This window comes from Heterodontus francisci, chromosome 9 (genome assembly GCF_036365525.1).
Source record: "Heterodontus francisci isolate sHetFra1 chromosome 9, sHetFra1.hap1, whole genome shotgun sequence".
Classification (NCBI taxonomy): domain Eukaryota; kingdom Metazoa; phylum Chordata; class Chondrichthyes; order Heterodontiformes; family Heterodontidae; genus Heterodontus; species Heterodontus francisci.
In genome coordinates this window covers 76,356,218-76,373,221 of record NC_090379.1, presented here as the reverse complement: position 1 = coordinate 76,373,221, position 17,004 = coordinate 76,356,218, and the positions used below count along the sequence as shown (strand labels likewise).

General features: G+C 39.3%; 1 protein-coding gene across 4 annotated transcripts in view; it reads right to left on the bottom strand.

The window, feature by feature from the left end:
* The window catches only part of strn3 (striatin, calmodulin binding protein 3), a 207,807-nt gene that overhangs the window by 128,110 nt on the left and 62,693 nt on the right, over nt 1-17,004 (bottom strand). For all 4 annotated transcript variants that reach the window (XM_068039354.1, XM_068039355.1, XM_068039356.1 and 1 more), the window contains exons 2-3: nt 13,459-13,562; nt 1,011-1,084 (exon numbers count right to left, since the gene is read on the bottom strand). In XM_068039354.1, the coding sequence (XP_067895455.1) occupies nt 1,011-1,084; nt 13,459-13,562 (178 nt within the window). The remainder of the gene's footprint in view (nt 1-1,010; nt 1,085-13,458; nt 13,563-17,004) is intronic.

The following is a 17,004-nucleotide window of genomic DNA, read 5'->3' as shown; positions in this document are numbered from 1 at the left end:
TAATTTAACCAGTTGTGAAACTGTTCTGTGACTACATTAGAGACCTTGGGCCATATTTTGCTGAAGTGGGGTATCTCGTGACATGCTCTGTTAGTTAGACTTACAATTGCACATTAAGGTTTTAACATTTTTTGCCCACAGTTGCTGGAAGTGGCAAGCCGATAAAGGCGTGACAAGGGCAACAGGGCATCTGGGAAATTGGTGAGCAGGACAAGCAATATGTCTTAACCAATGAGATTTAAGGATTGAGAAAAGAGAGCATAAATGCAATGTTAAATCAGGTATAAAAAGATAAATAGAGGTTTTAAAAAATTGGATTAAGATAGGAAAGAGACAGAAGAGGAAAGAATTAAAACTTTTAATTGACGTTTTTGAAATTTCCTAAAACAATTCATTCACAGCGATGAAGAACGAGACTCCATACTTACAAATGTTTACTTTATGGGCAAGGAGGATGATTACTCATTTACAATTATCATGTCGTTACACTTATAATTACTAGACTTAACTTTCTAAGGGTTTATTGGACAATTAGCGTGGAGATGCAGCAATGTTTTGAAAATCAAAGGGAGATTAGGCAAGATGCCATTTTCACAAAGCTAACAGCAGAGTGGCACAATTCTATCAGAAACACATGATGATTTGGAATTCATGGAGCATCTCTTCCTCACCACAAATTACCAGCCAATTTGTGCATTAGTAAGGCTTGCACTATTCTTTCAGCAAAATCTGGCTCCATGTCATTCCAACTGCATGTGGAACAGTTTAAACTTAACTAGCACAACATATTTCATGTTATCTGTCCCAGGACAAATGCATCTCAAAAGAATTTTCCATGGCCCTTAACAGATAGGAAACAGTATGCGACAAGGTGAAAGTGCAAGAAAATCTTCAAAGCAGCTTCAAATCAAATCCGTCAAGGACTGTCAGAAACTACAGTATGACATAAAAATGATCTTGCAAAAATTAACACACATGCTTCATAAAAATATTGAGTCTCCATTTATTACCTGATTCAAATGTTGGCATCTTTAAGTCACCTTGATTCAACTCTGTGCCGTATTTTAATTTATGATATTTTGCCCTAAAAAGAAATGAAATTGTCAGTGTACATGTATCTATTTAAAAAATCCATTTGTGTGAGGATGGCAATACTGTTAGAATTGTTATTCATTCATGGGCTTTGCTGGGAAGGCTGGCATTTATTGCCCATCCATAATTGCCCTTGAGAAAATGTTGGTGCGTTGCCTTCTTGAATACAACTGAGTGGTTTGCTGGGCCATTTCAAAAGGCAGTTCAGAGTCAACGATACTGCTGTGGGTCTGGAGTCACATATATGCCAGACCAGGTAAGAATAGCAGATTTCCTTCCCGAAAAGATATCAGTGAACCAGATGGGTTTTTCCGACAATCCAGTAGTTTCATCATGGTCACTGTTACTGATACTAGCTTTTTGTTCCAGCTTTTATTTAATTAACTGCATTTAAAATTCCCAGCTACTGTGGTGAGATTTGAAATCATGTCACCAAATTATCAGTCTGGGCCAAAAACAAGAAATGCTGGATTCACTCAGCAGGTCTGGCAGCATCTGTGGAAAGAGAAGCAGAGTTAACGTTTCGGGTCAGTGACCCTTCGGTGTTCCGAAGAAGGGTCACTGACCCGAAACGTTAACTCTGCTTCTCTTTCCACAGATGCTGCCAGACCTGCTGAGTGAATCCAGCATTTCTTGTTTTTGTTTCAGATTTCCAGCATCCGCAGTATTTTGCTTTTATTATCAGTCTGGGCCTCTGGATTACTAACCCAGTAAAATAAACACCATACCCTGGAGTCCTAAATTAGGGAGGGGAAGGTTAGGTTCTCACACCTGACTGCTTGAAGTGTGACGTATGGATGTTAGCTGAGAACAGGATTGGATTATGCTATTCATATGTCGAAAATCCTGTCAACACTGATAGACAATGTACCAAGCTTGATTATTGGCATGAACTATACCCTAAAATGAATTCAACACTTTCAGAAGAGGAGAAAATTTGAGAAAGAAAGTTCATCCATATAACCAGTATTCAGTGAGACAATTTTTAAAAATAAATTACATTTGATAACATGAAGTACTTATTTGTTACTTCAGAATTTGTAGCAATGTACAGTGTTGAAAAAACTCAGAACTGCATAATATGCTGCACTAAACAGGCACAGACTGCACAACATCTCTTATCCAAATCTCACTTTCAGTAGACTAAAAAGATAAATTTGGAAGTCCAATTTTCTCAACATATGATTGAAAGAATGTGCATAACAGAAATTATTGCTCATCTGAAGAATCAGTTATTTCTCTGCCTTATTTACTTACTTACTATGTGTCTCAGTGCAGCACTGTCAAAGGTGCCATCTTTTGAATAAGACATTATACTGAGGCCCCAAATGTCCTCTTGGATGGATGTAAAGAGCAGGAAATTCTTCTAGTGTCTTAGCCAAGCAAAGTTACTAGCAGTGTGTGTATCTGGTCATTTATCTCATTGCTGTTTGTGGCTCCATTTCCCTGTATTACAACAGAGACTAGCACTTTGAGGCATTCTAAGGTCGTGAAAGGCACTAAATAAATGCGAAATATGCTTTCACATACAGTAAATGTCCAAGCAGCATAAAGAGTCAAGATAAAATGCACTGCAGGAGCACCATAATATCATACATCACTGTAAAGGTTTGGGTTCAAAGATCATGATCTTCCTGCAACAAAAAGGACAGTTCTTATCAATTCTGAAATGCTAACATAAATTTAAGATTCACATGTTACATCTGCTTGTTAGGATTTTTGAGAGCAGCAAAATACTATGTCTTTATTACTAAATTTAAAAATTAATGCCAAGGAAGCCAAGGGATTAAGGACAATAAACCATTTATGCTTTACTCCCAAGACTTTCAATATAATCTCAAACCCTTTATACATGATTGCATTCCAACACACTCCAGACTGTGGGTTAATCTACATAAAACTACTTGAACTGCTTTTATGCTGGCCTTAAGATTGGGTGAGCATGCCATCAATTCCTAATAAATCCTGCGTAGTCAATGGTAACCCCACTCTCAATGCACTAGATTCACTAAATCAGGCCACCAGGAGTGCCACAGCTGGATTTAGTGAAACAACTAAGCATACCTTGGAGTTGTTTCATGTTGCAAGAGACCCATATATTTGTGCTAAAGTCTGCCTCTAGCGCTGTTAAAAAAGGATTGAAATAAATAATATGAATAAAATGCTTCATTTGTTTGACTAGTTTTAATCTATAATTGTGTGAACTTTGAATAAATTGATGAAAATTGGTATTTGTTTAAAGAAAGACAGACTTCCATTTATATAGCACCTTTCATGGACATCTCAAAGTTCTTTATAGCCATTAAAGTACTTTTGAAATATAATTTAGGCACTGTAGCTGCATCTGCACACAGTGAGGTCCCACAAACAGCAAGGAGATAAATGACTAGCTATTTTGTTTAAGAGATGTTGCTTTAACTACTGATTATATAACTAATCCTTTGCAGAGAAACAGAATCCATACCCACATCACTTGACTCAAGCCAAGTTGATCAGTTTGTGGCTACCATATATTTATGATCTCTTGTTTTAGACTCACCACAAGTGGAAACATTTTATTTATGTCTCCGATAAATTGGTCACCAATAAATACAATAGAGAATTCAGGAGAAACCTCTACCCAGAGTGGTAAAAATGTGGAATGGGGGAAGCTAAATAAGTATGAGGGAGAAAGGAATAGAAGAATATGCCACGCCATCAAATTCTTTCATAACATTAAAGACTTTTATTGGGGCAACTCTCAGCCTTCTCTTTTCTACAGCCTTTCCTAATAAAGTGTATCTCGAGGTTCTGTTATCATCCTTGTGAATCTTTGTTGCACCTTCTCCAATGTCTCTATATCCTTTTTATAATATTGAGACCAGAAAGCGCAGACTACTCCAAGCATGGTCTACCAAAGTTCTATACAAGCTTAACACAACTTCTCTGCATTTCGATGCTATCCCTCGTTGCTATTTTTATGGCCTTTTTATTCTGTGTGGCTACTTCTAGTGATTTGTGTATTTGCAACCTAAATCCCTTTGTTCCTCTACACCATAAAGACTCTAATTATCCAAGCAGTATGTGGCTTTCTTATTCTTCCTACCAAAATGCACCACCTTACACTTAACCATATTGAAATTAATTTGCTAATTACACACCCATTCTGCAAGTTTATTAATGTCTTGTATTTTATTGCATTCTTCCTCAGTACTAACAAATTCCCCCGGCCCCCAAATTTGGTGTCGTCCGCAAATTCTGAAATTCGGTTTCCAAGTCCAAATTGTTTATGTAAATGGTGAACATTAGCCCCAGCAGCGATGCCTACTGAACACCAATGCCACCTTTTGCCAGTCTGAATAGCTACCCTCACCCCAAGTCTCTCTTTTCTGTTTTGTAGCCAGCTTAACCATTCAACTACATTCCCCTGACTCAACCTTAATCATGATTCTGTGTGGTATCTTATCAAAGGCTTTTTGTAAATATCGACCAATTTATCCTTGCCTACCCTTTCTGTTACTTCTTCCAAGAGTCCATTAAGACTGAAATTCATGCCATTATATTTTTGGTTTCTAGACATTTTTCTATTTTTATCTTTGCACAAAGATTCCATTATCCTTCCTATCACTGAGGTTAACTGGTCTATAGTTCCCCAAACGTGTTCTACCTCCCTTTTTAAATATCCGAATACCTATAAATATAGGAATGAACAGCTATCCATAGGAGAGAATATGACTAGCCTTCAAAAGTCCCTTTCAGTGATATCACTGAATTTATTTAGTCTATTGCTTACAATAAGCTATCGAAGAAAAAACTGCACTTCAATTCTGTGACAATGTATTCACCAACGAAAATGGTCACCACACAGCACACCCAGTAACTACAAACACAAGTCCCCGATATTGACCAAAAACAACTTCACACATTTGGAAGAGCAAATTCTGTAACCATATTTCTATATGATTTTTGCACTTGAAACAGGGATGTATATTATCTAGTTTGCAAAAGTGAATAAAATTATTTTACTAACTTTTTTCAGTATAAACCAACAATTTAACAGAACTTAGAGTCATAGTTATACAGCACAGAAACAGGCACTTCGGCCCATCGTGTTTGTGCCGGCCATCCAGCACCTAACTATTCTAATCCCATATTCCTGCACTTGGCCTGTAGCCTTGTCTGCTATGGTGTTTCAAGTGTTCATCTAAATACTTTTTAAATGTTGTAAGAGTTCCTGCCTCCACCACCTCTTCAGGCAGTGCGTTCCATCCTCTGGGTGAAATTTTTTTTCCACAAATCCCCCTTAAACCTCCTGCCCCTTACCCTAACTCTATGCCCCCTGGTTCTTGACCCCCACCACTAAGGGAAAAAGTTTCTTCCTACCTAACCTATCAATGCCCCTCATAATCTTGTATACCTCAATCATGTCCCCCCTCAGCCTTCTCTGCTCCAAGGAAAACAACCCCAGCCTTTTCAGTCTCTCTTCATAGCTGAAATGTTCCAACCCAGGCAATATCCTCTCCAGTGCAATCACATCCTTCCAATAGTGTGGTGAGCAGAACAAGTACACAGCTGTGGCCTAACTAGCGTTGTATATAGCGCCATCATAACCTCCCTGCTCTTACATTCTATGCCTCGACTAATAAAGGCATGTATCCCATATGCCTTCCTAACCACCTTATCTACCAGTGCTGGTGCCTTCAGTGATCTACGGACAAGTACACCAAGGTCCTTCTGTACTTCCGAGGGTCCTACCATCCATTGTATATTCCCTTGCCTTGTTAGTCCTCCCAAAATGCATTACCTCACACTTTTCAGGATTAAATTCCATTTGCTACTGCTCCGCCCATCTTACCAGCCTATCTATATCTCCCTGTAATCTAAGGTTTTCCTCCTCACTATTTACAACACCACCAATTTTTGTGTCATCTGCGAATTTACTCATCATACCTCCTATATTCACATCTAAATCATTAATGTACACTACAAACAACAAGGGTCCCAGCACTGATCCCTGTGGTACACCACTGGTCACAGGCTTCCAATCGCAAAAACAGCCCTCGACCATTACCCTCTGCCTCCTGCCACTAAGCCAATTTTGGATCCATATTGCCAAATTGTCCTGGATCCCATGGGCTCTTACCTTATTAACCAATCTCCCATGCGGGACCTTACTGAAATCCATGTATACTACATCAACTGCTTTACCCTCATCAACACATCTAGTCACCTCCTCAAAAAATTCAATCAAGTTAGTTAGACACGATCTCCCCCTGACAAAGCCATGCTGACTATCCCTGATTAATCCTGCCTCTTCAAGTGGAAATTAATCCTGTCTCACAGAATTTTTTCCAATATTTTCCCAACCACTGATGTTAGACTCACCGGCCTGTAATTACCTGGTTTATCCCTACTACCCTTCCTGAATAATGGTACCACATTCACTGTCCTCCAGTCCTCTGGTGGCCAGAGAGGATTTTAAAATTTGTGTTAAAGCCCCTATCTCCTCCCTTGCCTCACATAACAGTCTGGGATACAACTCATCTGGGCCTGAGGATTTATCCACTTTTAAGCTCGCTAAAACAGCTAATAATATTTCCTCCCTTTCAATGTTAATATGTTCAAGTATATCACAATCCCCCTCCCTGATCGCTACATCTGCACCGTCCTTCTCCATAGTGAACACCGATGAAAAGTAATCATTTAAAACCACACCTATGTCCTCCGGCTCCACACAAAGATTGCCACATTGGTCCCTAATGGGACCGACTCTTTCCCTGGTTATCCTCTTACCCTTAATATACTTATAAAACACCTTAGGAATTTCCTTTATCTTGCCCGTCAGTGTTTTTTCATGTCCCCTCTTCGCTCTCCTAATTACTTTTTTAGGTGCCACCCTACACTTTCTATACTCTAGTGCCTCCTCGGTTTTCAATGCTTGGGATCTGCCGTAAGCCTCCTTTTTTTTTTCCTAATCCAATCTTCTATATCCCTTGACATCCAGGGTTCCCTGGGCCTGTTAGTCCTACCCTTCACTTTAACGCGTACATGTTGGCTCTGAACTCTCACAATTTCCTCTTTGAATGACTCCCAGTAGACTTGTAGACTTGTATGTAGACTTTCCTACAAGTAGCTGCTCCCAGTCCACTTTGGTCAGATTCTGTTTTATCATATTGTTTTCCTTAACTTGTTTTTCTGAACTTTACATACAAAACAAAATATGCCCCATAGTGCAAAACTTTCACATTTTCACAATTACGTTTTACTAAAATCTGAATGGAAAAAAAATAGTTACAGTTCATTGCTTGAAATCTTCACATACCCACTATTATACTTTGCTGCAATCCTACTGGCAGTATAGATCCTGTTTTTTTGTTGCTGATTATGAAGGCAGTCTTTTGTAGATTAAGCACATGAACAATTCAGACCAAACTGATGCACAGTAGAGTACTAATGGGATGCATGTCACTTGACTGATAATTACTAACTTGATTCAACTCATCAAAAAAAATGGTCACAGGGTGGAACAAAAGTAGCCATATAAAGTCATATTGCACACAGGTCAAGCAGAAGTCCCGCTCATTAATTCAAGGTGCAATGCTAATGATATCTTTGGGTTGAACCATCCCAATCACTAAGTGGACATATTGCACATTAACTTGGGAGGACTGAAGGTTACTGAAACTTGAAAGAAATCCACATGCATTTTAATGATTCGATGCACATAATCGCACATGGAGTGTGTCGTACTTGAGCAGCTCCACACCAAGTCAAAATCAGGATTCTGAACAGCATCAAATGCATTATATACTGATGGCAGAATTTAAAGGCCTGCTACACGACCCGAATGGACCCGACGACATGCATTGGGTTCGGGTCAGGCCGAGTCCAGGTCATGCTCGGGTTACACACGGTAAGTGCTCTGCCAGTAAGTATTGAAATTTTTAAAAAAACTTACCTAAGCTGGGAGTCCGGGACGAAACTGAGTCTGCGCAGTGAGTGAATGACGTCACTATGACGTCATCACGCATGCGCTGCAGCTTTGTGGAGCTTCCCAGTCGGAAGGTAAGTAAAGGGATGGTCGGGTCGGGTCCAGTGGGGTCGGGCTCGGGGCGAAATTGGAGGGACTCGGGCCAGGTCAGGCTCGGGTCCGCTGTGGATCGGTCAGATTCGGGTCGGGTTCTTTTTCCCGACCTGAGCAGGCCTTTAGCAGAATTATCCAACTGCACAGGAACATTTTTTATTGTAACTTCATCACATCCTCTGCTTCAAACTTTTTATGCAAAATAGATATCAATTGTACAGCAAATCATAACCAAGCATTAGTGTTGCCATCAAAAATAAGTTGTTCCAAGATGTCACTAGTCTCAGTCACTGCACCAATTCTGTATCGTCAATTACCACAGTAAATTCCAGAAAAGTACATCCAGTTAAAAAAAACAGATGTTCATCTCTAAGATTTATGCATCTATATGGCCTATAATAGTGGCTCTGTTGGGAACCACAGAAAATGTTTAACAGGAAGCTTATGGTAACATTCATGTATTTCAGCTGAATCTCTTTTATAAATCGTTAAAACAGGACTCTTCACGCCTTAAGATGAACATTTGCAATTTATTGGCTGAAGGCCAAAATCATCAAAAGCTCCTTCCACTACTTTGATTCAGGCAGGTGCCTCATTAAAGAGTGTAAATCAAGGCCTCGTGAACTGCACAGGATACTGACACAATTTTCAAGTATTAATGGGCAGAGCATGCACTGCACATGCTCTGCTCACTGATACTAGGTGTAGAGTGGCCTCAGAACAGTGGTCCTTAAAGGGACTGCTGCAAGCACACTCAAAAAGAGGACTTTTAAAAAAATAAAACAATTTTTGTGGGGCTTAATGCTCATGTCCCTACAAAAACATCATCTTCAGAACACACTGTGGTCCCTCTATGTTGCCCATCTGTCATTGCCCTGTCCCCTTTAAACGATAACTCCCAGCTCAGCTCCCCGATCAACAAACTTCCAGGAACGCTGGCTCAGTGTTTACTAGTTAGCAATTCCAAGCAATTGAAGCTCAAACATTAAAATAGTTCCGGCCTCTGGCGTGATCCCTCTTCACACCTGAAGTCAAAATCATTCCCAATTTCAGCATGGGGAACACCAAGCTGTTGTCTGGTACTTCCAACAAAGGGAAGGAAACATCAATGGGAGAATTATCAACTTGTCACTCTTCCACACCTTCTTAAAGCCAACTCAGATCAACACGGTTGAGGCAGTTTGTTAACTTACACACCAGTGAAACTAGGAAGTTGAAAGCCAGTGGATGAGGAATAATATGAAAGAGAAGCATTTGTTATATTCACCAAAATGCATCTTTGATTTTTTTTTTGGCCTGTGAATCTAATCACCGCAACAGACAAGTGATGTACTGAAGAGTGAGGAAGACATAATCCAGCTATGAACAAACTGACTATATCCTGTAACATTTTAAATAAAAAGCAAAATGAAAATTTATGACCTAACCAATTCAAGTACTTTTTTTTCCATCGTCCATAATAATGAACACTTGGGAAGCCATCATCATTAATAAAACCACTGCATTAGACTACACCTCCTAATGTATGAGATTGTAAATAAAAGGAGGATTCTTTTACCAGTTATCCAAGTACACAATGGTTAAAATTAGCATTAGCAGAGGTGAGTGAAAGTAAGAAATCTAATCAGTACAGTGGAACATATTCTGCGCATCCGAATAATTCAATGTCGTTGAATCACTGAAATGACAGCATGGGAGACATTTTGTACCTTTCCTAATTCAACTGGAATTATCTACTTCAATCCCATATAGTTCTAGTTGAAAACTTTCCCTCTATCCTTTTTCATTGTTCATTTAAAGACATATCCAATTCTTTTTAAGTATGTTGCAGTATTAGTCCCAATATCCACTTGTCGTGGAGCATTTCATGTTCCAACAACTCAGAAAAAAACTTCCAATTTCTCCCTTCTTCCAGTGATAATCTAAATCTATGTCCCCATGTTACCAACCAATGGAAACATTCTTTCACTATCCACCTTCTCAAAACTTCCCATCCTTCACTAACTCTGTTGCCAAGAATCACCTCAGTGGTGGAAAGCTTTTGGAACCAACAGCCCAACGTTACCTGTTCCTCCCAAGCATTCTACACTTATGTCTCAAATTACTTAAGATTTCTTTCAGAAAATATGAATTACAGTCTATCTAATTTCCATCTGAATTCAACAATACTATTTGCTTCCACCGTGTCCCTATGCATTCTGTTCCACAGATTGCCCACTTTGTCACTGAAATAACGTTTCCACAGCTAGTCTTGAAGTTACCTTCCTTTAATCCTTGGGTTCTAATCTTGCAGACAAAATGAAACAGCTCGTCATGGTCTACTTAACTAGCCCTTTTAGAATCCTAAAAACCACAATTCGATCACCTCTCAACCCTCTCTTTTCCAGTGAGCACATGTCCAATTTACATAATCACTCATCATCCATTCCCACCATTCCCTCAATTATTCTCGTTGCTCTCTCCTTTCCAAAGCTGCAATATCTTTTTTGTACTATAAACTTCTTTTAAAAATCCAATAACTCTATACTTTATGTACATGAACAGAATGAAATCAATGCTTCAGTGCTGGTACAGTAGATAAGTGTAATTCTACAAACCCATTTGTGAGGGGTATAAAAATAATTCCGTTTCACACTCCATTTATCTTGCATCTCAACCAGAGGAATGGAGACCTACTTCACAAGTCCCAATTAAGTTTTATTAATAAACTTACCTAACCCATTTTCTTCATTGTAGGCTATATTTCTCTGCAATCAATTATCAAGTGGATCTGATTAAATCAAATAACTCTACTGTATTACCATTTCAATGATGCTTCTAGTCACAAATAGATGGACAAAGAAGTGGACAATTTGCTACTGGACAAATCTTTCTACTCTGAACCTCTAAGATGACAACTACATAAAGTAAAGCACATTTAAGTAACCATTTTATGAAACAGAAAGGAAATGTATTATACCTGTTCTTGGGGGGAGGAAATACTGAACTAAGATCAGTTTTGTGTGTTCTATAAGACTATACCTTTATAACACAGGACTAAAGCAGCTTTAAAATAGTCTATACTGTGAAGAAAAATTGAAGGGAAAAAAGTTTCTGTTAGTAATATGTCCCACCTGAAAGCCAACTAGAAACACAAAGTCTACGCAATAAAATTCGGCACTACTGCACTTAATTGAGCAATTACTACAGTTACTACAGAAACTCACACATCTTTGTCAGATCCAACATTTGGTGGCAAAACATGAGCAGGAATTTTAAAAGCAAAATACTGCAGATGCTGGAAATCTGAAATAAAAACAGAAAATGCTGGAAATACTCAGCAGGTCAGGCAGCATCTGTGGAGGGAGAGAAACAGAGTTAACGTTTCAGATCAATGACCTTTCATCAGAATTAGCAAAAGTTAGAAATGTAATAGGTTTCAGGCAGATGAAAGGGGGAGGGAAGAAAACTAACAAAAGGGAAAGTGTGCGATAGGGTGGAAGATAGGAGAGATTACATCATAGAATGGTTACAGGCAGAAGGAGGCCATTCATTCCATTCATGTCCATGCCAGCTCTCTGCAAGAGCAACTAACCTAGTCCCACTCATCCCGCCTTTTTCGCTGTAGCCCTGCAAATTTTTTGTCTTCAGACAATTATCCAATTCTCTTTTAAAAACCACGATTGAATCTGTCTCCACCACACATTCAGGCAGTGTGCATTCCAGATCCTAACCACTCACTGTGTGAAAAAGAAAGCTTTTCCCCAATCACCTGCCAATCACCTTAAATCATGTGCTCTGGTTCTCAATTCTTCCAGCCTATCTACTCTGTCCAGAGCCCTCATCATTTTTAACACCTGTTTGAAATCTGCTCTTAATCTTATCTTCTCCAAGGAGAATAGCCCCAGCTTCTCTAACCTCTCCACGTACCTAAAGTCCCTCACCCCTCGTGAATCTTTCCTGGAGCCTCGCTAATGCTTTCACATCCTTCCTAATGTGTGGTGCCCAGAACTGGGCATAATACCCCAGTTGAAGCCAAACCAGTGTTTTATACAGGTTTATCATAGTGTCCTTACTTTGTATTCTATGCCGCTATTTATAAAGCCCAGCATCCCATAATGCTTTATTAACCACTTTCTCAACCTTCCCTGCCACCTTCAATGATTTGTGCACATGTACTCCCAAGTCCCTCTGCTCCTGCACCCGCTTTAGAATTGTACCCTTTAGTTTACATTGCCTCTCCTCATTCTTCCTACCTAAATGCATCACTTCACACTCTCTGCATTAAATTTCATCTGCTACTTGACTGCCCATTCCACCAGGCTGTCTATGCTCTTTTGAAGTTTATCACAATCCTCCTCACAGTTCATAATACTTCCAAATTTTGTGTCATCCTTAAATTTTGAAATTGCGCCCTGCACACCCAAGACTAGATCATTAATGTAGAACAACAAAAGCAGGGGTCCTAACTCTGACCCCTGGGGAACCTCACTGTATACCTTCCTCCAGTTCCTAAAACAATCATTCACCACTATTCTCCGTTGCCTGTCACTCAGCCAATTTCACACCCACTCTGCTTCTGTCCCTTTTATTCCAAGGGCTCTAATTTTTCTGACAAGCCTGTTATGTGGCACCTTATCAAATGCCTTTTGGAAGTCCATGTACACCACATCAACCACATTATCCTTATCAACCCTCTGTTACTTTTTCATAAAACTCAAGCAAAGGAGTTGGTAGTGCAAGGCCAAAGGGAGTGGCAATAGGACAAGTAAAGAAACAAAGATGAATCTAGAGGAGGTGTGATTGGCAGAAAGATGAACAGCTGCCATCAGAATGCAAAATTGCAATTTCAAACCGTATTTTGGTCTCTTTTTTGTTTGCAGGCTTCTGTTTTACTCATTTTTCTCAATCCTAAACTCAAAGGCAGTCGATACCCATTATATCTAACTTGCGTATCAATAACTACTTATTTTGTCCCAGTTATCCAAGCCTTTCCTGAATAAATTGAACAAAATTAACAGCCAACAAATGTAAGATAATAAACAGCACTGAAATCAATAGTGCAAAATAATCACACTGAAAAGCTCAATAAATGAAAATACATCATATTCACATTGAAGAAACCTAAGTTAACAAGCAATGCTGCTGATACAAGCATTCAAATGAGGGCAAATTTTCAGCCTTCTTTGCTGAAAATGAATAGTTTCTAAATAGGTTAGAATGTAATAGCTTGTCGATTGATATTTAAATCCAATTGATTAAAAAAAAGGATTCTAGTCACAATTTGAAAATCTTCAATACAAAAAGTACACCAAATCACTCACCTTTCTTGTTTTAAAGCATATTCTAACATTTTTATTCTTCTTACTAGGTCCTTCTTTAAATTTTCCTGACCTTTCCTTTCTCCTTGCAAAAATGCTATTCGAGCCTGTAAAAAAAAAAAGTTAAATAGCTAAATCAATACCTCAATGTTCTGGCAACATAACGATTTTTTTAAAATCTCAAAAATAAGGAAATATATGGTTTTACAACATTGGCACTCATTAAATATCACCTGTGCTATGGGGGAGAGGGGAAGCTACTTTCTATCAGGTGAGAGTTTCAGCAACTGCTTCACAAGTGTGAATGACACTTGGTAACTGTGCAAACAAGCACTGTAGTCAGAAATGCAGGGCAGAGCCACTTTAAGCAGGTTTTATCTAAATGCACTGCCTTTATTGACAATAGCAATCATAAAAGCAAAAAAGTCTAGTTCTGTCAGCTACCACCACTAACAGGGGAACTCTACTACTCCTTTGGCCAACTACTGTCACAATGTTCTGAAATCCTTGAGATAATTCATCATTCTTCCAAGTTGACGAGATAAGGTTAAAAGGGAACTAGAAACATATTTCATGAATACTCTGGTTCACTGAAATTCCTAATAAGACCACCGTCACAGTTTGAAATTCAGCAGGCATGTTTTTATAGAAAAGGGCATGGAATACAAATTACAACATTTTTAAGCAAAGCTGCCAAAAAGAGGCATGTTTCCCAAGGAAGCTTTGAGATGAATTGTGGCAAACAAGTGGTAATTACAGTGGCCTGGATTTTGTGGTCAGTGGCCAACGAATGGCACTTGCCACTGAGAGCAAACAAAGTTGCCCAAAGAGATTTAGCAGGCTCCAGAATGTAGATTTCTTCTTTCCAAAGTCAGTTTCAATCTACAGGGGACCTGGGTCATCCAACAACAGAGCAGGCAGCCTGATCAGCCAATCACAGTGACGAATTCTCAAAATAGGAAGTAAAACAGCAGGGAATATAAATCACATTTAAATTACTGTATGGAAAGTGAAATAAAGGTTGGGCCATATACAAGGGGTGAAGGGAGAAACATAAATATAACAAAAAAATTTTTTTTAATTATTAAAAATCCACTTTTAAAGTTAGTTTTTCAGGGCCAGAGAGGTTGTTCAGCAGTAATAATGACTTAGTGCGCCATTAAGAGCTCAGTTACTCCTGAGTGAACAAGGCTCAACATTTCTATTGTCTAATACCAGTATTAGTACATAAATAGTTGAAGTTCACAACAGTGATTTCTAATGATTCCATTGATGAAGAGTACAACAGTCCACTTTGTGGAGGAGCAGGGTATTAATTTGGCATTGAATTGACAATTTAGTTTTTAGTTTAGTTTAGAGGTACAGCACTGAAACAGGCCCTTTGGCCCACCGAGTCTGTGCCGACCATCAACCACCCATTTATACTAATCCTATCCTAATTCCATATTCCTACCACATCCCCACCTGTCCCTATATTTCCCTACCACCTACCTATACTAGGGGCAATTTATAATGGCCAATTAACCTATCACCCTGCAAGTCTTTGGCATGTGGGAGGAAACCGGAGCACCCGGAGAAAACCCACGCAGACACAGGGAGAACTTGCAAACTCCACACAGGCAGTACCCAGAATTGAACCCGGGTCGCTGGAGCTGTGAGGCTGCGGTGCTAACCACTGCGCCGCCCCTGACAGAAAATTGCAGATTTCTGCATTTAACTGCATTCAGACGCCAGATGTTTGTCAGTTTTACACAGTATTAATGGCAAGCACTGAGAGCCTTACCGTTATTACCACCATAAATTCTGGGTCAATCTGAGATATGATGTTTCTCTCAGAATTAAACAATTGACAATTAGTCGCATCTTGTTATTCAGAAAGGCACTCCTCACTTGGATGTTAGAAGTTTCTTTTTAAAATCGATCTCTATGGTGGCTGTGAGAGAGGCTTTATAAAATTATAACACATGCATCATAAGATTGTTGAGCATCAGATGGATGCAAAGGGAGCAAACTGCTGTCCAGGGTAGCAGGACAGAGTGTAGAGAGATTGTTGATAGATGATCTAACCCAAGTCCAGCTTAATCATCTTGGCCCTTTTAAAGCTTTTGTTCAATTTTCCTACTTGACTTCTTTGGTATTTCAAAGAATTTGATCAGAAACCATTTGCTGAAACAGTGATTAGGTATTTTAAAAAATAATTAATTTCCTTGAGCGTAACTGTAAATCACCAAGAAAATAGTTTTATATGCTAAACAACAACAGACACTAAAACAAATTGGAAGGCCACAAATATAGTTTTCAAGACTCAATTCTCTTCTCCCACAGTAAACCTCCATTGAGTGTAAGTTTATTGAGGGATTCTGGGGGGGGGGGGGGGGGGGGGGCGGACTGTTCATGTAAAAACACACAGCGTTCATTTTTACCAATGAAAAAGCCCGCATGGGCACAATGGTGTTTAAGAAAACCCAAAAAAAGTGGTCAAAGAGATGTGTTTTACAGAGGCTCGTAAAGGAAGAGAGGCAGGAGGAGAAGTAGGAGAGTTTAGACAGGGTTTCCAGAGAATGGAGCCTAGGCAGCTGAAGGTGCAGCTGCTAACGGTGGGGTGAAGGGAAAGGAGGAAGAAGTACAGAGAGTTTAGGGTGGGAGATAGGAGGTTACAATCAAAAAAGGCGAAGCCATTGGTGGATTCAAACACAAGGATGAGAATTTTAAATTTGAGGTGGAGAGGGACCCAGAGTCAATGCAGGTGAACAAGGACATTGAGGATCAACAAGCAGGACTGGCCATAAGCATTTACAGGGAACAGAGAACAGGAAAGGAAAATTGCGGTCAAGAAGCTAGAATAACTTTCAACCTTGATAACCCAAACAATGAAACCGCTCATGTTAGTATATTTGAAAAGGACATTCCAGTAGTTGGATTCCTAAGCACATAAAATAACACAATGAACATCCTATGGACTGCTGTTTTTCACAGCAGGAACAATACAAGAACCACAGAACCTTTTAGACATAGTTAGGCAGAAGGAAGTTTTGAAAGCACCAGCACAGGCCCACTGGGCCAAATGGCCTCCATCTGTTCTGCAATTTTTATGAAAAGCATGAAATAATGAATTTCTATCTTCTAATGTGTAGGTGTTTTTGATAGAATAGGAAGATTGCACCACAGGCTTGCATCACATTACTCACTTTTATATCTTGTGTCTATTTCATTATTTGGCAGGTCCAAATACATGTCACTTCCATTCTGCCATTTAAGATCCCATCACATTGTTGCTGTGATAGAGATTATGAGCATAAGATGCAAATGGGGACTCTGTTGTTATGTGCAACATGAGGTAGACTTTATAAAAAAAGTGGAATTGCAAAGCTGGAGAATAAAGCGACAAAGTGAGCGAAGAAAGTGAGAAAGCAAGACTTAAATTTATATAGTGCATTTCACCACCCAAGGACCTTTCATACCCACTCGATAGGCACTGAAAGAATCCTCTACTGGTGGTAGAGGGAAGAATGAGCATAGTCTCGAAGAGTGTGGCCCAGGTGGCAAACA